Genomic DNA, 15493 nt, shown 5'->3' on the forward strand with positions numbered 1-15493 from the left:
GCTAAAACACTATAAGAAAAGATTACAAAATTTTATCAACCTTTTTACAAATTATTTATGACAAGGGACGATTTTTTAGAGAATTTATAAAACCTAATAATTAAATCGAGACGTTGGAAAAATAATTTTTAAATAACTTGAATAAGTTTTAAATTTCCAACGACGTTCTGATTTATTTATTTGAGTTTCATAAATTCCCCAAAATTCATTTTTGCCAAAAATATTTTGTAAAAAGCTTTCAAATTTTTTTTTGTGAATTTTCTGAACAGTCTTTTTTCTTCATACCCATACAATGCATTTCAGGTTTAATACGACTACAAGAGAGACCATTTGAGTTTTCTTTACTCTTTTCCAACATCTTCAGCTTCTTTCCTCTGCTTCTGCTCATATTCTTCACATCTGCCATAGGCTAAGCACCCATACACAGAGGGACTCTGCTGGAGAAATCCACTCTCGACTAACATCGTCAACGAGAGACTCTTTAGCAGAATCGCCTTCCAAGACCACCGTCTGCTGTGCCCCTCGCGCGCGGGGAGGTGCAACACGCAGAAGATGTTGAGGGAGAAACAAGAAGAATTCAAAGAGCACACAGTGCTGAACAGACGACCACAAGAAGACTTTCCGAAGAAAACCATCTCGACGATTTACAACACCAGAAGGTTAGAGCCCGGGCGAGTGAGGGCACAAAAAAAGCAAAACTTCTCAATAAGGCATAAACCTCCAGCCATATAGCATGATCCGGATTCTTTAGCATCTCATAAAAGACGTCTTCTCACTCCATTGGATGGCACTGTGGGTGGAATAAAAATCAATTTAATTGAATATTTATATACAAAACATCTTCCTTCGCAAATGACATGGATGATGGCATTTTATCTTCTCATCCATCGAATATTATAAGCGGTTTATCGTTCTAGAAAATCAGTTATGGCTTATAAATGGGTTCTTTGGTCTTTTTCTGAGCGAGAAGGCACGCAAAAAAAAAACATTTTAGAGTTTTAAGAAAACTCTTTATAAATTTTTTTATGTAGAATTAAAATCTTAATTTTAAGAGGATAAAACAATTTTATTTCCTCAAAAATCGAATAGATTCTGTTAAAGGAAGAGTTTCTGATTTTTTGTGCTCAATTTCAATATTTTTGGTTGAGAAATGAATTTTTTTTAGATAATTTAGAAGTCAGATTTCTAAAAAATATGAAAAAAAAATTCTTGGAATTTTGAAAAAAATCTTTTTCTAAATTTTTTAGTTTTTCTAAATGCACAAAGCTGGTCTTTTTGTGCAGGATCGTGCTAAAATCCTTGTCTGCCCATTTGCAGTGACCCTCAGAAGTATGACAATTGACTAAGGATGAGAATCAGGAGGAGAAGAGAACTGACGAAGCTTCTCCTCCCTCAAAAGGCATCACTGAAAAAGCCAAAAAAAGAGATTGAAAGAGAAAGAGCCAAGAAAACAAGGCAGAAAGGAAGCAAAAAGTCCATTTGCAGTGTAACCCCGAAGGGAAAGATGAGAATTCCTTGTTTGTGTCAAAGATCAGGGATAAACAGGTAGGCAAAAAAGAGAATGTCCCTCTTCTTTGTTCATTGGTGAAATCAATTTTCCAGGAATTATTATTTTTAAGATGCCCCCGAGGGCAACAGGTTGTGTACATGTAGCATTGGCTATGCTCTATTTTCTCGCGCGCCTTTTCGCACTTTCTCCCTTTCCATGGCCAAAATGAGGGATTTGCAAGCAAAAACATGAGCGCCATGCTCTTAAATGTTAATCTCTCGTGGAGAAGATCGTTTTGTAAATTTTATCGTGGATGATGGACCTCAAGAAGTTGAATTGAGACTCTGCGCATAAAACATCCATCTCGCGCGAGAAGAATATTTGTGAAGAGATCGTAACAAATATACAAGGTGTCCCGGTTGAGATGTTTATTAAATTTATTCTTCATATTAAAAAACTAATTCTCAACTAAACATTTTTTTAAAATAAGTTTTCATATTAGATTACCATTTTAGTTATGAATTTAAAAGAATTTAATTAACGAATTCTTAAATAAAAACGTTGCAAAAGCAATTTTTTGTATGCATACATGTAAATAGTGGATTTTTCTTAAAGATTTTCTAAAAATTTATGTAAATTTTTGAATTTGCTATAATAAGAAGTTGATAAGGGCTAGATGAAGCTCAAATTCTTATTTAGAATTTTCTGATTTAAAGAATTTTATTAAAAATGGAAATTTCCCAGAATTTAAGTCTTTCTTCAGGGTGAATTAAATAAATTGAATTCTTTATTAAAACCACGTCAATGAAAAAAATTATTTGTAGCCAATCTGTGCAGATTGATTAATTTATCTCTAATTTAATTCATTGAATACCTTGAAGAATAACTCGAATTATCCGAATGTTCGATTTTAAATGAAATAAAGTTTTAACCATAAAATATCCTCCCTGGAAATTTTAATTTAATTTGAAATCATCTCAGAATAATCTCGAATAAATTAAAAAAAAAAAATTTAACAATTTTTTTCAATGATGAACATCCAAACCAGAACAAGGTGTGATAGAAAAGTAAAGTATATGGGAGAAGAATGAGAGAAACTTCAATCAGCAAGAAGAGTCTGCTGCCCATAGAATGAGAATCTCAGCGAGATTATTTCACACATAAAATCGTGAACGGTTTCTTGTTCATTTTTCCTTTTCAATCTCTGGGGCGCTTCCACAGGGAAGATTATGGCTTGTGGATGTGAGTGAGTAATGATGGAGAATTCTTATTATTGGGGGCCAAATACAGCATTGGCAACAGACGACGCGGGAACATTGGGAAGATGATGGGGCAGAGAAGAAAGAGGAGAACGCATGCATGAGGAGATGGAATTTAAACGAGCCGCGAAGATGATTCAAATCTCGCGTTTGCCCTCCTAAAAAATCTTCTTTTTTTTTTCTTCTTGAATAACAAACCTCGCTTGCGCCACACACTGTGAGGCCCAGATATCCACGAGAGATGATGTCTTCCCTCCCTTTTTTACCTTTAAGCTTGAGACAAGAAGAATTTCCCGCATATTTCCTTCTTCTTATCACAAAATGCTCAATTTTCTGCTTTCACAGTGTTTTTGGCATCACAACAGCGCATGGACGGCGCGATATCGCGTGTTCTTCGTCGCATCTTCCCTCGCGGTGTGTGTGCCGGTTCTTTACCTTCAATTCTCACCCACTTATCTTATCACAATTCCAAACACCGCGCGTCGTATTTTCTTTATTTTGCGTTCTCTCCACGCCATGGCAGACAACAGAGCAAAGTTCGCGCGGGTAGTCGCGAATGGGAATTCGCCGATGTGGTGGTTGTGTGGCCTCAACCAGATTAAATGATCATGCTAATGAGGGGCAGAAAAATTGATGAATTCGAGAAAGAGGAAGAGATACATTTTTAACTTGTTGGATGCTGTGAGAAAATTATCTTATATCCCGCTACTGAATTCTCTCACCCAAGTTATTCCTCTTTTTCTTTCTTCCTCTTTGCCATATGAATGTATCGACATTTTCAATTAACTCACGGTCAGTGCTCCTCAAACAGTTTGTTCTTTGTAAATATATTAACGGACGATGTTCTTTAGGAAGAAATTAGCCTTAAAAACATACAGTGTTGAGAAAAATAATAGGACCACTGATATTATTTTAAAAGTACCCTTGACTTCAATCGTCAATATCTCAATCTGTGGCTGGCCGCTTTTATAAAGTAGCATAAATTCTGAAAGCTACATTCATCCCCTTTCCAACGGTGGTAGATTTTTGAAAATCGGTTCATCCGTCTAATTTTTATAGAGGATTGAACCGAAAGTGGCATTTTCGGTATGGGTTTACATAAACGACTGTCAAAAATCAGCCCCTTAACTGATTTTCAAAAATCTACCACCGTTGGAAAGGGTATGAATGTAGCTTTCAGAATCTACGCTACTTTTTAAAATCTGTCGGCCACAGACTGAGATATTGACGATTGAAGTCAATGGTACTTTTAAAATAATAATGGTGGTCCTATTATTTTTTCTGACACTCTTACAGTACACGGTGAGCCAATTGCTGTGTTTAATTGAAAATGATTTTGAAAGAATATTTTCTTTCCCTTCCTAAGGATGTTTTTTAAGAAATCTTTTATGCCTAAAGTCCCATTAAACGGATGTAAGAATTTCCCCCTGATATTTTTTACTAATGGAGGGCTTTTGGGATAGACCAACATGAGAGCCTTTTTATACAAAAAACTCTTCTGTATAAATTTTTAATAACTCATTGCCCTAAAATTTCCCCAATATAGACATTTGAGAATCAGTGGATAGAACGAGGGCCCTGGAGGAAGGAATCAACTACGGATGGCGGAGTATTTTACAAGACAAGCAATCCCAAAGTCAAAATAATGTGGTGTGGAGGAAAAAAATGGTTTGAAAACGAGACTCTCTCGGAGCGTTTCCACACAGCATATCAACACTGGGAACAAGATTGAGGAGATGAACATATTTTCAATCTCATTTAAATACATCACCCATGAGGCAGAATCTCTTCTCATTTATTTTTCTTTGCTCTTTTTCTTTCTTCTGCTGGACAAGCAAACACCGGGGATCTTGTCTGCCTTTCTCACCACATCAAGGCTCCACCTCATTTTCATATGTAGCATGAGTTTGGACTCTTTCTCATTGAACATCATCATCATAAAGTAGAATTTGCATTTCATAAGGTGCTTGTTTCGTTCTCATCTTAAGATGGGATACACGAGATGGTCTAGCACTGTGCCAAAGGGGACACACATGGGGCAAAAAAAAGAGGGAGTGTCATCGAAATTGGAGAAAAGAAGAACGTCACACATAATTAACAATGAAGCACACCAGATTGGGATGAAGAGAAGAATGGGGCAGATGCCATGAGGAGCACACACAAAAAATAAGAATGAAGAAAAAAGGAAGTAAAAGAACCCAAACAATCACCTGAATCTCCCACAAGGAGTCTCCTGCGTGAGTTATTTATTTCAACGAGCTTTTTCGCTCACCACGCAACATCACCGTATGCTTGTTCCCTGTGGATTGTTAGTGATTCTGGTATGCATTTTCCATTTCATTCGCCCTATCTTTTATAACCATACATATACCACACTTTGTTCGCCGACAGCAACATTTTTCGTTTCTCCCGCCAGCAAACAACCTGAAAAACGGACAACAGATTAAATTTATTGTAATTAGATACGCAAATAAGATTGTCTGTTGTTGGGAAATAAATATACAATTCAGGAGAGAGAGAGAAAAAAAGAATGAGGCACAACAGATGAAGAAGAAAAAAAGGAAAACAAGCTATTCTTCTAAATTGAATTTCTTCGAATATAAGAATAAAACTCCGCATGGCCTTCGGACCACGATGGTTCGCATGGGAAGAATCTCCCTATTATTGTTCAATTCTTTCCCCCAACTTTTCTTCCTCCCGTTTAACTCCGCTGCCTGTGGTCCTTAAGCAAATATTTTATATACATATATAGCTTCTTTATGTTGTGCGCGATGGTCTATTTCGTAGAAATGTTCTTTTATGCAACGATGCAAAGATAATTAAAATTTCTAACTATAATAATTACCCAGTAAAATAATGATTGAGTCAACAAATGCTCAATCATTATTGAATCAATCAGACTGATTAAATATTGCACAATCTCATCACAATACTGATTGATCATCTATGCGAACCTACATTGACTCAATATTGATATTTTCAATGAATTAATCAATTGTTGATCATGGAATGAATAACTTTGACTAAAGATTTTTTGTTCAATTTTTTATCAATCAACATTGAGTCAATTTTAACTCAATCACTATTTGTTCTACTATTGAACAAATATTGTTTTTCAGAATGTTAATCAATTTATGCTCGATCATCGGTCAATTACACCATTTTCGAGAAATCGTTGGTCAATTATATAATCTTTGTCAGATGTTAGTAATACTTTTGTTTTTTTTTTTAATTGTTAAAGATTTTTAAGCTATTTTTTAGGATTTTTTCAATAAAAATTTATATTCTTATCACTTTGTTTTATTTAAGAAGCAATATTTTTTTAGGATTGAAATGAACAATTATTGTCAATCAATCAGATTGACTACTAATTGAGCTATAGTTGACTATCAATCTGTTTGATCAATAGTTGACCGAATATCAATCTTTAGATCAATAATTTATTAATTATTGGCAAAATTAGCTTACTGGTAATTATTAATTAAAGAAATATAAATAAATGAATGAGAAATAAATCAAGTAAAATAAATAATGTTAAATAAAAATAAAATCAACTCAATCACCCCTCTCTGTGCTTTCGCGGGCTTTCTCCTTGTAAGATTTATGGAAGTATTTATTTAATTCTCGTGACTCTTTTGTAGTGATTGCTCGTGATTCGTGATAAATTAATCCCCACTCTGGTTGGACAAGCATTTCGCACCTTTTGACCTCCAATTTTGTAAGAAAATAAATAGAGAAAGACTAGCAAGTGAAAAAAGAAGATATTTTTCTGTTTGTTTTCGTGATCAATTCGTTCTACTAAATTAGATCAACATGTGATAAATGGCATGTGATTTTTTCGGGCACGGCAAAAAAAAAGACCAACCACACGTGATAATTTATTAAAAGATAAACGTTCCCGATTAGACGGAAATTTAAATAAGAAAACACAAAAACCATTCAAGGCACAACAGCAGAGTCAAATGCGAGGGAGCGCCTCGAAAAGAGAAGATTTTTGGGTTGAAATTGGAAAAACTCAGCGCCAAATTAGGTTTTTTTTTTCTCTCTACTTCTTCAGCTTACAGATTATTAGAATTTGGAGCTAAAAAGAGAGAGACGAAGAAAAATGATTAAAGAAAAAGAATCAACAGAGCTTTTGTTCAGCTTAACATTTGGTTCATCAATTTGTGATTTAAGATTATCGCGAGGTTGGGATTTCTTTATCGCTCCAAAATATCTACCTGCAGCAAACACCCCCCTCCCCTCTCCCACCATATCTCCCGCATAGATTTAGGCACACGGAATGACAAGATTTATTTGATAGCAGAGCTAAAGAATCGATAAAATATTTAAATGAGCTTTTGTTGTGTGTTGCTCCTCAAACTAAAATAACATAAATTTCCATGCCGAGACTCACCTTCTTTCACACAAAAAATAGCCATTTCGATGGCATTTGCATTAAAATTAATACTATTTTGCCCTCGAAGCATCTTCCAACATTGGGCATCCTGCCGCGATTTATTTATATTAATTATTTCCCATTAAAAAAACGCCTTTTTTGGGAAGTTCAACATATACAAAATTCTACGCAACAAAATATTTTACTAAATGGTTAATTAATTATTTTTCTTTTTCCGCTGAAAGATCATTTTGGAAAAGGCAAAATGAATTGTAAAAAATTATTTATTTTTCTTAAGGAGGAATTTTTAATGATTAAATTATTCTGGGAGGTCTTAGCAGGGAGATTTTGGAGAATATTCTGATTGTTAATCTTGTTTTATTTTTAATGTGAAATGGACAGTAAAGCTGGTAAAGCTCTACAGTGGAGACGCCGTGTGCACCTCCAATAATTAATTAATTAGGAATTAATTAAGAAATTTTGTCCAAAAAGCAAAGAAAGTGAAATTTTAGCAAATAAATCATGAAAAATGATTGATTTTAAAAGAATTTTTTATTAATATTTTGTTTGTGAGCTTTATTCGATTTCTTTTTTATAAAATTCATAAAATTACTAAAATTAAATTGAGAGCTGTATGTTTGCTTAAAAACCAGGCGCCTCCATCTCAATTCCTGCTAAAGTTGAAGCATTTAGTACCAGGCGCCTCCACATTAACTTACAGCTAATAAAAGCTCAAAGCTTAAGAGTTTTTGTTAAATAATTATCTCGATTTTCTCATTATATCTTTAATTTAATTTATTTTAAGCAACAGGTACTTATCACCAGGCGTCTCCATCAGTATAATTATGAGAGAGAGAGAGAGAAAGAGACGAGAATTATGTATGTTTTTTGCTACAAAAGCTCTTTGTATTTAAAAATGTTTCTTTTGTGTTTCTTTAAACACATGAAACATTACTATTCATGAAATATTGTGCGTAAAAATGTTTCAAAATAAAAACAAACCAGCGAATTCTCTCAAATTTTCGTGAAAATCGTGAAAATTAAGCTAGAAAACCATGCAGGAACCATCTCAACCTAAATTCAAAAGATCCTCAATGATGCCCAGCAGTGTTGGGAGCAAGAAACGAATGTGGAAATCACTGAAACAAATACTTACAAGTGAAAGAAATCTTCAGTGGAAGAAGGATGCTGTGACTTGTGAGTTTTTCCCCGGGATGGGAAAATCCGGATGAATCTTTAAAATGTTTTTTTGTTTCATTGTAGACTCCTCCATCAATCCCCCGCCGTCTTTTAAGCCTGTCAAGAAGTATTCAGACATCTCTGGGCTCATTGCACTGTACACAGATCCCCAGACAAAGCTACACTACCACAATTCTGAGGAATTCTCCACTGTTCGGAGTCTCCCGTCTGATCTCACATCAGGTTATCTCGCTCTCCGTGGTGCCACCAGCATTGTGGGCTAAAAAACACTTTAAAAAAATAAGATTTTGTAGTTTTTAATTTATTTTGTAAGAGAATTTTTATTAAAAAAAATGATTTGGCGGTGAGAGGAGGTTGGAAGTGAAAATTTGTTACGCATAAGGACAAATGATGAACTTAAAGACTTTTACAAGAAACCGCTCATAACAGCTGAAAATGCCCTAGAAATTACTGAACCTTAACCTGATAGGGCCAAGAGTGAGAGGTAAGCCCAGAGAAAGGAATCTACACAGGAGGTTGACAAGGAATCATAAAGGATGGAGAGTTCTGGGGAAGAAGGCAGAGTCCTTTATTGACCCTTTAATCTTCAAGGACTGAAAGGATTAGGAAGGATGAAAAGCCGAAAAGATTTAAGTTGGGATTATTTGCCAAAAATGTATTTTTTGATCTCAAAGGAACCCCCAAAAATTATTTTTAGTCCAATCATGTAGGATTGTGTGCGCTCCTCAAATGTATAATTCCGGTAGGGAACTAGAATCAAGCCACAAAAGGAGAACAATTATTTAATAAAAAAAAAGATTAAAAATGTATTTTTTTTTAGTTTTTCTTTATTCACATTGCAACAATATACAAATCAACATGGACGTGTGCAAAAATCACGAAAGCCCTTCTCTTGAGACGTCTGGATTTTTATAGTTAGGAGCTATAAGATTCTTCTGCAAAAGAATAATAATCCTTCCATGGCAAAAGTCATTTCAGTCAGATACTTAAGATTTGTTTAAAAAGATCGTCTTCCCTGTTTTTTTCTTCTTCAAAGCTTCATTTAAATGATTTTAGGCAATATTTTAATATTTTGCGAGTTTGAGGAGTTTGCAGGACAATACGGAAGGATTTTGTGCTGCTTACAAAAAAGCTTTAATTAATCTTCTATTTAAAAATTTGTCTTTTTCAGTAATCGCCTCTCAAGAAACTTTTCCTAACAATAAATTACATCAAGGTGTTGGTTTACAGAAATCCCCAAAAAATCCCATCACCCAGTTTTTTTCTTCACCATCACCCTGTGTAGCCACAAAACTTGGTCACAAAACTCCCGGAAAATGTTCCCAACAATATAATTCCCTGACTACAAACATTTACACTTTTCCATGATTTTTTTTTTATCTTTTCTCTCTTTTTTTTTCTTTCTAAAACATTTAGTAAAAACAAGTTTAATTCGTATAGAGGTGAGTGTCTTTATAGGTGAGTTTAGTTCCATCTGATTATCTTTTTTTTCTTTTTAATTGTAATTAATAAATTGTATCTTCTCCTGCTTCGTCTACTTCCTTTCTTCGTATTTCTAACATACAAAATTTGTTTGTTTTTTAGTTATTCCCTAACACTTATTTCCTTTTATTTATTTATTTAATCTTTGTGTTGTTTCTTCTTCATTTTTTTTTAGTGCGGATCACACAAAATGGAAAATTTATTTCTATAATAATAATTTCAATATTAAAAAAAAAACAATTATTTCAAAATCTTTTTTCTTCATAAAATTCTCATCTAAAGGGAATGTTTATTATAAAAACAATTTCATTGTAAAAAAAACTAATTTTTGATAACAAAAAAATCTGGCAATACTTCTGGGCCAATTGGTAAAAAACAAAACAAAAAAAAATAATAATAAATATTCCCCGCGATTTTAGGACATTTCTTTTAGGGGGATGATTCAACGCATAAGGCACTCGCTTGTCAGAATGGGACTCATTCTGAAATTCTAACTCTACTGTCCTTTCTATTCCAACTCTATAAATCGCTAAATTTCGTTTGTTTGTTTGTTTTTTTTTTAGTCTTTAAAGCCCTTTGAGTTTTCTTTTGTTTTCTCTTTTGATATGAAAGCACAAAAAATAGCCCAATTCATGAACTATTTTTTAGTTTTGTTTATTTATTTTTAATCCCTGGGAATTATTTCTTCACTCACTGCTTCTGTTGTGTCATCCGCTTTGATAGGATATTGTAGGCACAACCGAGTGCCCACGAGATTTCGTGGTTGTCGATTCTTTTATATAGCTAAAAGGACAAAAAAGTGAATAAGAGAATTTTTTTCTTAAATTATTTTGAGCAATTTTTACCTTAATTTGCGCTTGAGGTTTCAACCCATAGCCATCCTGAAGAAGGATAGCGATGAATGTTAAATCCAGACACATAAAAGGTTGGTCTGTATTGGGAATAGCACACACTTCCCTTGCTTTGGTGTAGAAATCACCCACTTTTATCTCACCCCCTAGCGTTGGATCTATATACAATGGAAGGAATGAAAAATATTTATGGTTAAAAACAACTTTTATAGACTAATTAAAATAAAATTGTTGCTTTGTAGTTAATTTAAAAAAATCTAGACAAACATTGACCCCTATTAAATATTCAAAATAGTGGCGTAGTCAGAGGTGGGAAACTATTTAGAAAATAAACTTTAAATGTTAGAAAAAAAATAATCTTTTGAAAAGGAACTTCAAACTTAAAAAAAAAAAACGTGAAACGTTTGAAAAGAAAGGTTAAATTTCAAAATGAAACGACAAATTTCGACAAGAAACGCCAAAGTTAAGAAGAGAAACTTCAAAGACTACAAAAGAATGTTTAAACGTTAGGAAGAACAACATCAAGCACAAGAGAAGCGAAGTCAGGCGTTATAAAGTGAACGTAAAATGAAATAAAATAAATGTCAAACATTAGAACGATAAATTTAGAAAAAAAATTAATAATCAAATGCTGTAATAAACATCAAACGTAAGAATAAACGTCAAACAATAAAGCTGTCATATAAAATATTAGAAAAGATACGTTGAATGTTAAAAAAAAAGAAACTTTGAACGTTAGAAAAAAAAACATTAAGAATTAGAAATTAAACGTCAATCCGCAAAAAAAGCTTTGATCATGAAAATTTCTGTTTGACATTTCTGTCAAATGTTAGAATTACGTCAAAAACTGCTTATTCGAAGACAAGAGCCGTTAAAATAATTTAGAAATCTCAATTTTAATAAATCTCATCTTCTGAGACAATTTTTTTAAATCTTTTCTTCAACGTTCTTTGTATTAGAAAATTCTTTAAACACCCTTTTGATCAGACTTCTAACTACACTCCTGATACAACGCGCATAAAACACTTTACTACTCTTTAAAAAAAAATACAAAAAAAAACAAATAAATTTTGATCTTTAAGCGTTGTTTTTCATTCAACAAAACATAAAAATCTGTCACTAATTGAGCATAAAATGTTAAAAATTACAAATTCTATTCTCAAACAAAATTTAATCCCTATCACTTTTCAATTTGTGGGCAGCTTATCTCCCACCACATGCCTGATAAAGTAGCGCTGAATGTCGCATAAATAATAAATGAAAAAAAATGATGAAATATGAAGCAAATCAAGGTATTTTCCGACAGTCATTGGTACGATTAGGAGGTTCTCATCAATTAAATACAAAAAAAAAGTCAAGCACGATGACATGGCAAGAAGAAAAGAGAAAGGATTGATAACTCACCAACAAGCCCAGATTCAATGGCACGCTCAAAGTAATAGCTGAAGGCGGCAATTTGATGCTGCTTCAGCGTAACAGGCTTAGGCCTCACGAGCGGTACAACCTTACTCCTTACATTATCCACACACGCCTCAAAGTCCACTTCCGGATTCTCAGCTGTGGACTTCTTGTTATCCCTGCCACTTATGAGGAACTCTCTGTTTGAATAGCGAAAGAGTTTTGTCTTCACAATGGGATTCACGCATTCACTGTCAATTGCAGTCTGATTCTCCGGCAGACCATTCGTGAAGACAGCATGACGAACTGCGTGAAGCCCCAGCCCTAGGTAGCTGTGCGTAAAGACCTTCACATGATCCCCCGTTGTGGGAACTTCGTGAATGAATCCATCGTAGATGTTTTGCGTGAGATCCTTCGGGGCAAAGGTCACCTGTGTACTACCACCACCGAGATCAAGCGCCGCCACCGTGTTCTTCCCATTGAGTCGCCCCAGGAGGAAGTTTACGGTGAACCACGAGAAGATACCCTCATCTACACCCTCCATAATCTCCACGGCATTCTCCTCAATGAGAAATCCCGATTTCCGGAAAACTCCCCGCACTGCCTTCAGCAATCCATCGGCTTTGGTGGGATCCAGCAGTCTCAGTCCAGCTGTTGCCTTCAGCACAACGGGAGTTTTGCCCCAGTACGCATTGGGAATGACATTCTTTGCCTCCTGAAGGAGTTTTTCAATTTGCTGTGCCCCCTTTAAGGAGAATTTTTCAATTATTTTTACTTTATTTTCTAATTTTATTAATTTATTTTTATCCTTTTAGTATACAATCAGTATGGGTTACTACCCCTTATTAGATTCTAAACCGGAGATCTATCTCTCGATAGGCAATGAATTTTTTTTTATATATTTTTTTATTCATAATGTTTATTTATTATTTAAAAAATTTAAATCGGTTTTTATTTGTAAGTTTCGTTTTTTTTTCGCGAACTCTTTTAGCACAAGAGACCGGCTTGAGGTTTTTAAGCTAGGCTCAAGTTTACTTAAACCAGGCTTAAACCAGACATGTAAGTTCGACTTAAAAACTTAAACCTGACTAAAAAGACAAAGTTAAGCTGTTTATTAAGCAATAGGCCTTTTTTATAAGCCAAACCTTAATATCTTTAGGTTAAACTTTTAAGACGAATTAAATTCAGTTCAACTTGATCTAATCTTGAAACTTTAAAAGATTGACCATAAGAAAACTTAAATCTAGGTCTTGCTTTAAAATCTTAAGACTGAATTTAAAAACCTTTTAGTTTGAAAAAAACTATAGTCTAGCTTAAAGAAGTTTATTCTTTAAAAAAAACTTAAATCTAGTCTACAACGAAGGTCTTGCTTAAAAATCTTAGGACTCACTTTAAAAACTTAAATCTTGAAAAGAACTATGGTCTAGCTTAACACTTGGAGGATCGAGGTTTCTAACCTCAAAAGTTTGACCTTCATTTTCTCTTTAAAGAAAATGTTTTTCCAGGTTGTCTTTCGACAATCTTGAAGTAATGGAACTTCCCTACACATTGATGTAGAAATTATAATGAAATTTTTAAGAGATTTTATTCTATGATGATTTAAAAAATGTCAAATTGGCCACTATGACCAGAAAAATCCTTCAAGAGTTAAAGAAGTTTATTCTTTAAGCTAGAAGCAGTTTTTAGCAGTCAGGTATTGGTTAGCATCACATCGGATGTACTCTCTATGTTCATTATTTTTTTAAAAACTTTTTTACAAAGAATTTCTGCAAAATCATTAAAATTTTCTCTTGAGCGCCACTGATAACGTTCAACTTTGCTCTCTTATCTCCCCCCTGCTTATCAAGTTTAGTTAGTCTTGAGAAGGCTCAAAGCGAAATTGCTTCTTTGAATTCTCTCTTCAACCCTTTACCCTGGCTTTGAAGCATCAAAAGGGCAATTTTGGGGTGATTCAGTGCCAGTGGGTAATTAGTGGGTGGTACAAGAAGAAAACTTACCTCATTTGGTTTGTCTGCAAAGGCCGATAAGCCGGGTTTTAGTTGTTTAAATAACTCATTATCTAACACTAATCTGCCGTCTGTGTGTAAAGGCAAAATGATTTGTTATCTTCGTGGCATTGGGATGTTAATTGTATGTGGCTGATGAGATGGGCTTACCGAGGTACCCCCTGTGGAATTCATAGGCCAGCACACGACTACCCGTGGAGCCAGCATCCAGGATCACAGCGTACTGCTTCTCCTGATAGCCCAGCTGAACGGCAATGCCATCGATGATGGGATGGAAGGAGTCTGTGTACATACCTTAAGAATTTTCTCTGCATGTTAGTTGTTGGGTTAAACTTAAATGGGGGGGGGGGAAGGGTGTCCTTACCGAGGAAGAAGATGAGTATGATGACACAGAGCAGGAGACAGATGAAGGAGAATTGCAGATCATTTTGTTGCTTGCTGGCCTTCCTGCGTGGCATTGGCCTCTCATTCTCAGCCCCCGTCAGCTAAAAAAACAATCAAAGCACATGAATTAGCCGACTTTTCATCACTCCTGGAATTCCTGATGACGTGAAAATCTGGAGGGAAACGTGGCAAAGGAACTTGTCCACACCTCCTCAAGCAATGTATATTTGTAGTCCTCCGGCATCCTGTCCACAAAACACCCAATTTGTACTAAATTACATGCAATCAATCACAGTGGCTTCGTTGATTTCTTTGGTTGAGATTCTACGGGCACATTGGAGCCACATCCTTTCCCGGAAAAACTTTTCCTTCGTGAAGATTTTTTTTTTGACACAATCGGCCAACTTATCGACATCTCATCGACACCGTGGTGCACAACACAAAAAAAAACAAGAAAAATAAATACCCGGCCTTGTGGCAATTGAGGAAGCCAAAAATAATACAATTAGAAGGGCAATTGTGATGTAATTCTTTTGTGAATCAATAAAAAATCAATCAATTGCACACGCCGATGAATTTCTCTCAAAGAAACTCCTTCACTTTCTCACGGAAAATTGCGCAAAACCATGAAAACATCTCCCGCACTCTATGTTTTTTCAAAGTTTTTTGATTATTTTTTAAAAGATAATTTTTATAAATTTACCTTTCGTCGTCGAACACTCTCGGACGGCATTTCTACAGCACACGCACCGTGATTGTCGCGAAAGAATTAATAAAAACAAGCACACACGACGAGGGCAAAAGTGCAAATGAGAAGACAAAAATGAAACTCAATAAAAATAAACAAAATAACAGACTGTCCCATAAGTGCCCTCACTACTTTTCCAAAGAATTTCCCTTTTTGTGAAGGAATTTTTCTATGTGCAAATCTGGAACATCCTCTACATGGCGCCAAAATTCAAACTACAAAAATTTCAAGATTTCTTTGCGATTTTCTTGAATTTTCCGCGGAAAATTGATTTTCTCAGACCCAAGAAATGACCCCT

General features: G+C 34.6%; 2 protein-coding genes across 5 annotated transcripts; one reads left to right on the plus strand and one right to left on the minus strand.

Annotated features, from left to right (window-relative positions):
- The first annotated feature begins 8090 nt into the window (after positions 1-8090).
- On the plus strand, positions 8091-9133 carry LOC129790606 (INO80 complex subunit C). Its single transcript, XM_055828191.1, has 2 exons — positions 8091-8323; positions 8390-9133. Exons 1-2 carry the CDS (start codon positions 8182-8184, stop codon positions 8587-8589), a joined length of 342 nt encoding a protein of 113 aa, XP_055684166.1. The 5' UTR covers positions 8091-8181; the 3' UTR covers positions 8590-9133.
- Positions 9134-15323, minus strand: LOC129790605 (nucleoside diphosphate phosphatase ENTPD5). Of its 4 annotated transcripts, none has more exons than XM_055828190.1 (7): positions 15151-15323; positions 14428-14548; positions 14214-14357; positions 14055-14134; positions 12064-12802; positions 10654-10817; positions 9134-10591 (listed from the first exon to the last, which is right to left on the minus strand). In XM_055828190.1, the coding sequence occupies exons 1-7, from the start codon at positions 15178-15180 to the stop codon at positions 10499-10501; spliced, it is 1371 nt and encodes a 456-aa protein (XP_055684165.1). In that variant the 5' UTR covers positions 15181-15323; the 3' UTR covers positions 9134-10498. The 4 variants fall into 4 exon arrangements, with proteins under 4 accessions (XP_055684165.1, XP_055684164.1, XP_055684163.1 ...); XM_055828189.1 differs by lacking the exon at positions 15151-15323 and adding an exon at positions 14656-15020; XM_055828188.1 differs by having other exon boundaries at positions 9134-10817; positions 15151-15289.
- Between the last annotated feature and the right edge of the window lie 170 nt (positions 15324-15493).

Source organism: Lutzomyia longipalpis, chromosome 2, assembly GCF_024334085.1.
Source record: "Lutzomyia longipalpis isolate SR_M1_2022 chromosome 2, ASM2433408v1".
Lineage (NCBI taxonomy): Eukaryota > Metazoa > Arthropoda > Insecta > Diptera > Psychodidae > Lutzomyia > Lutzomyia longipalpis.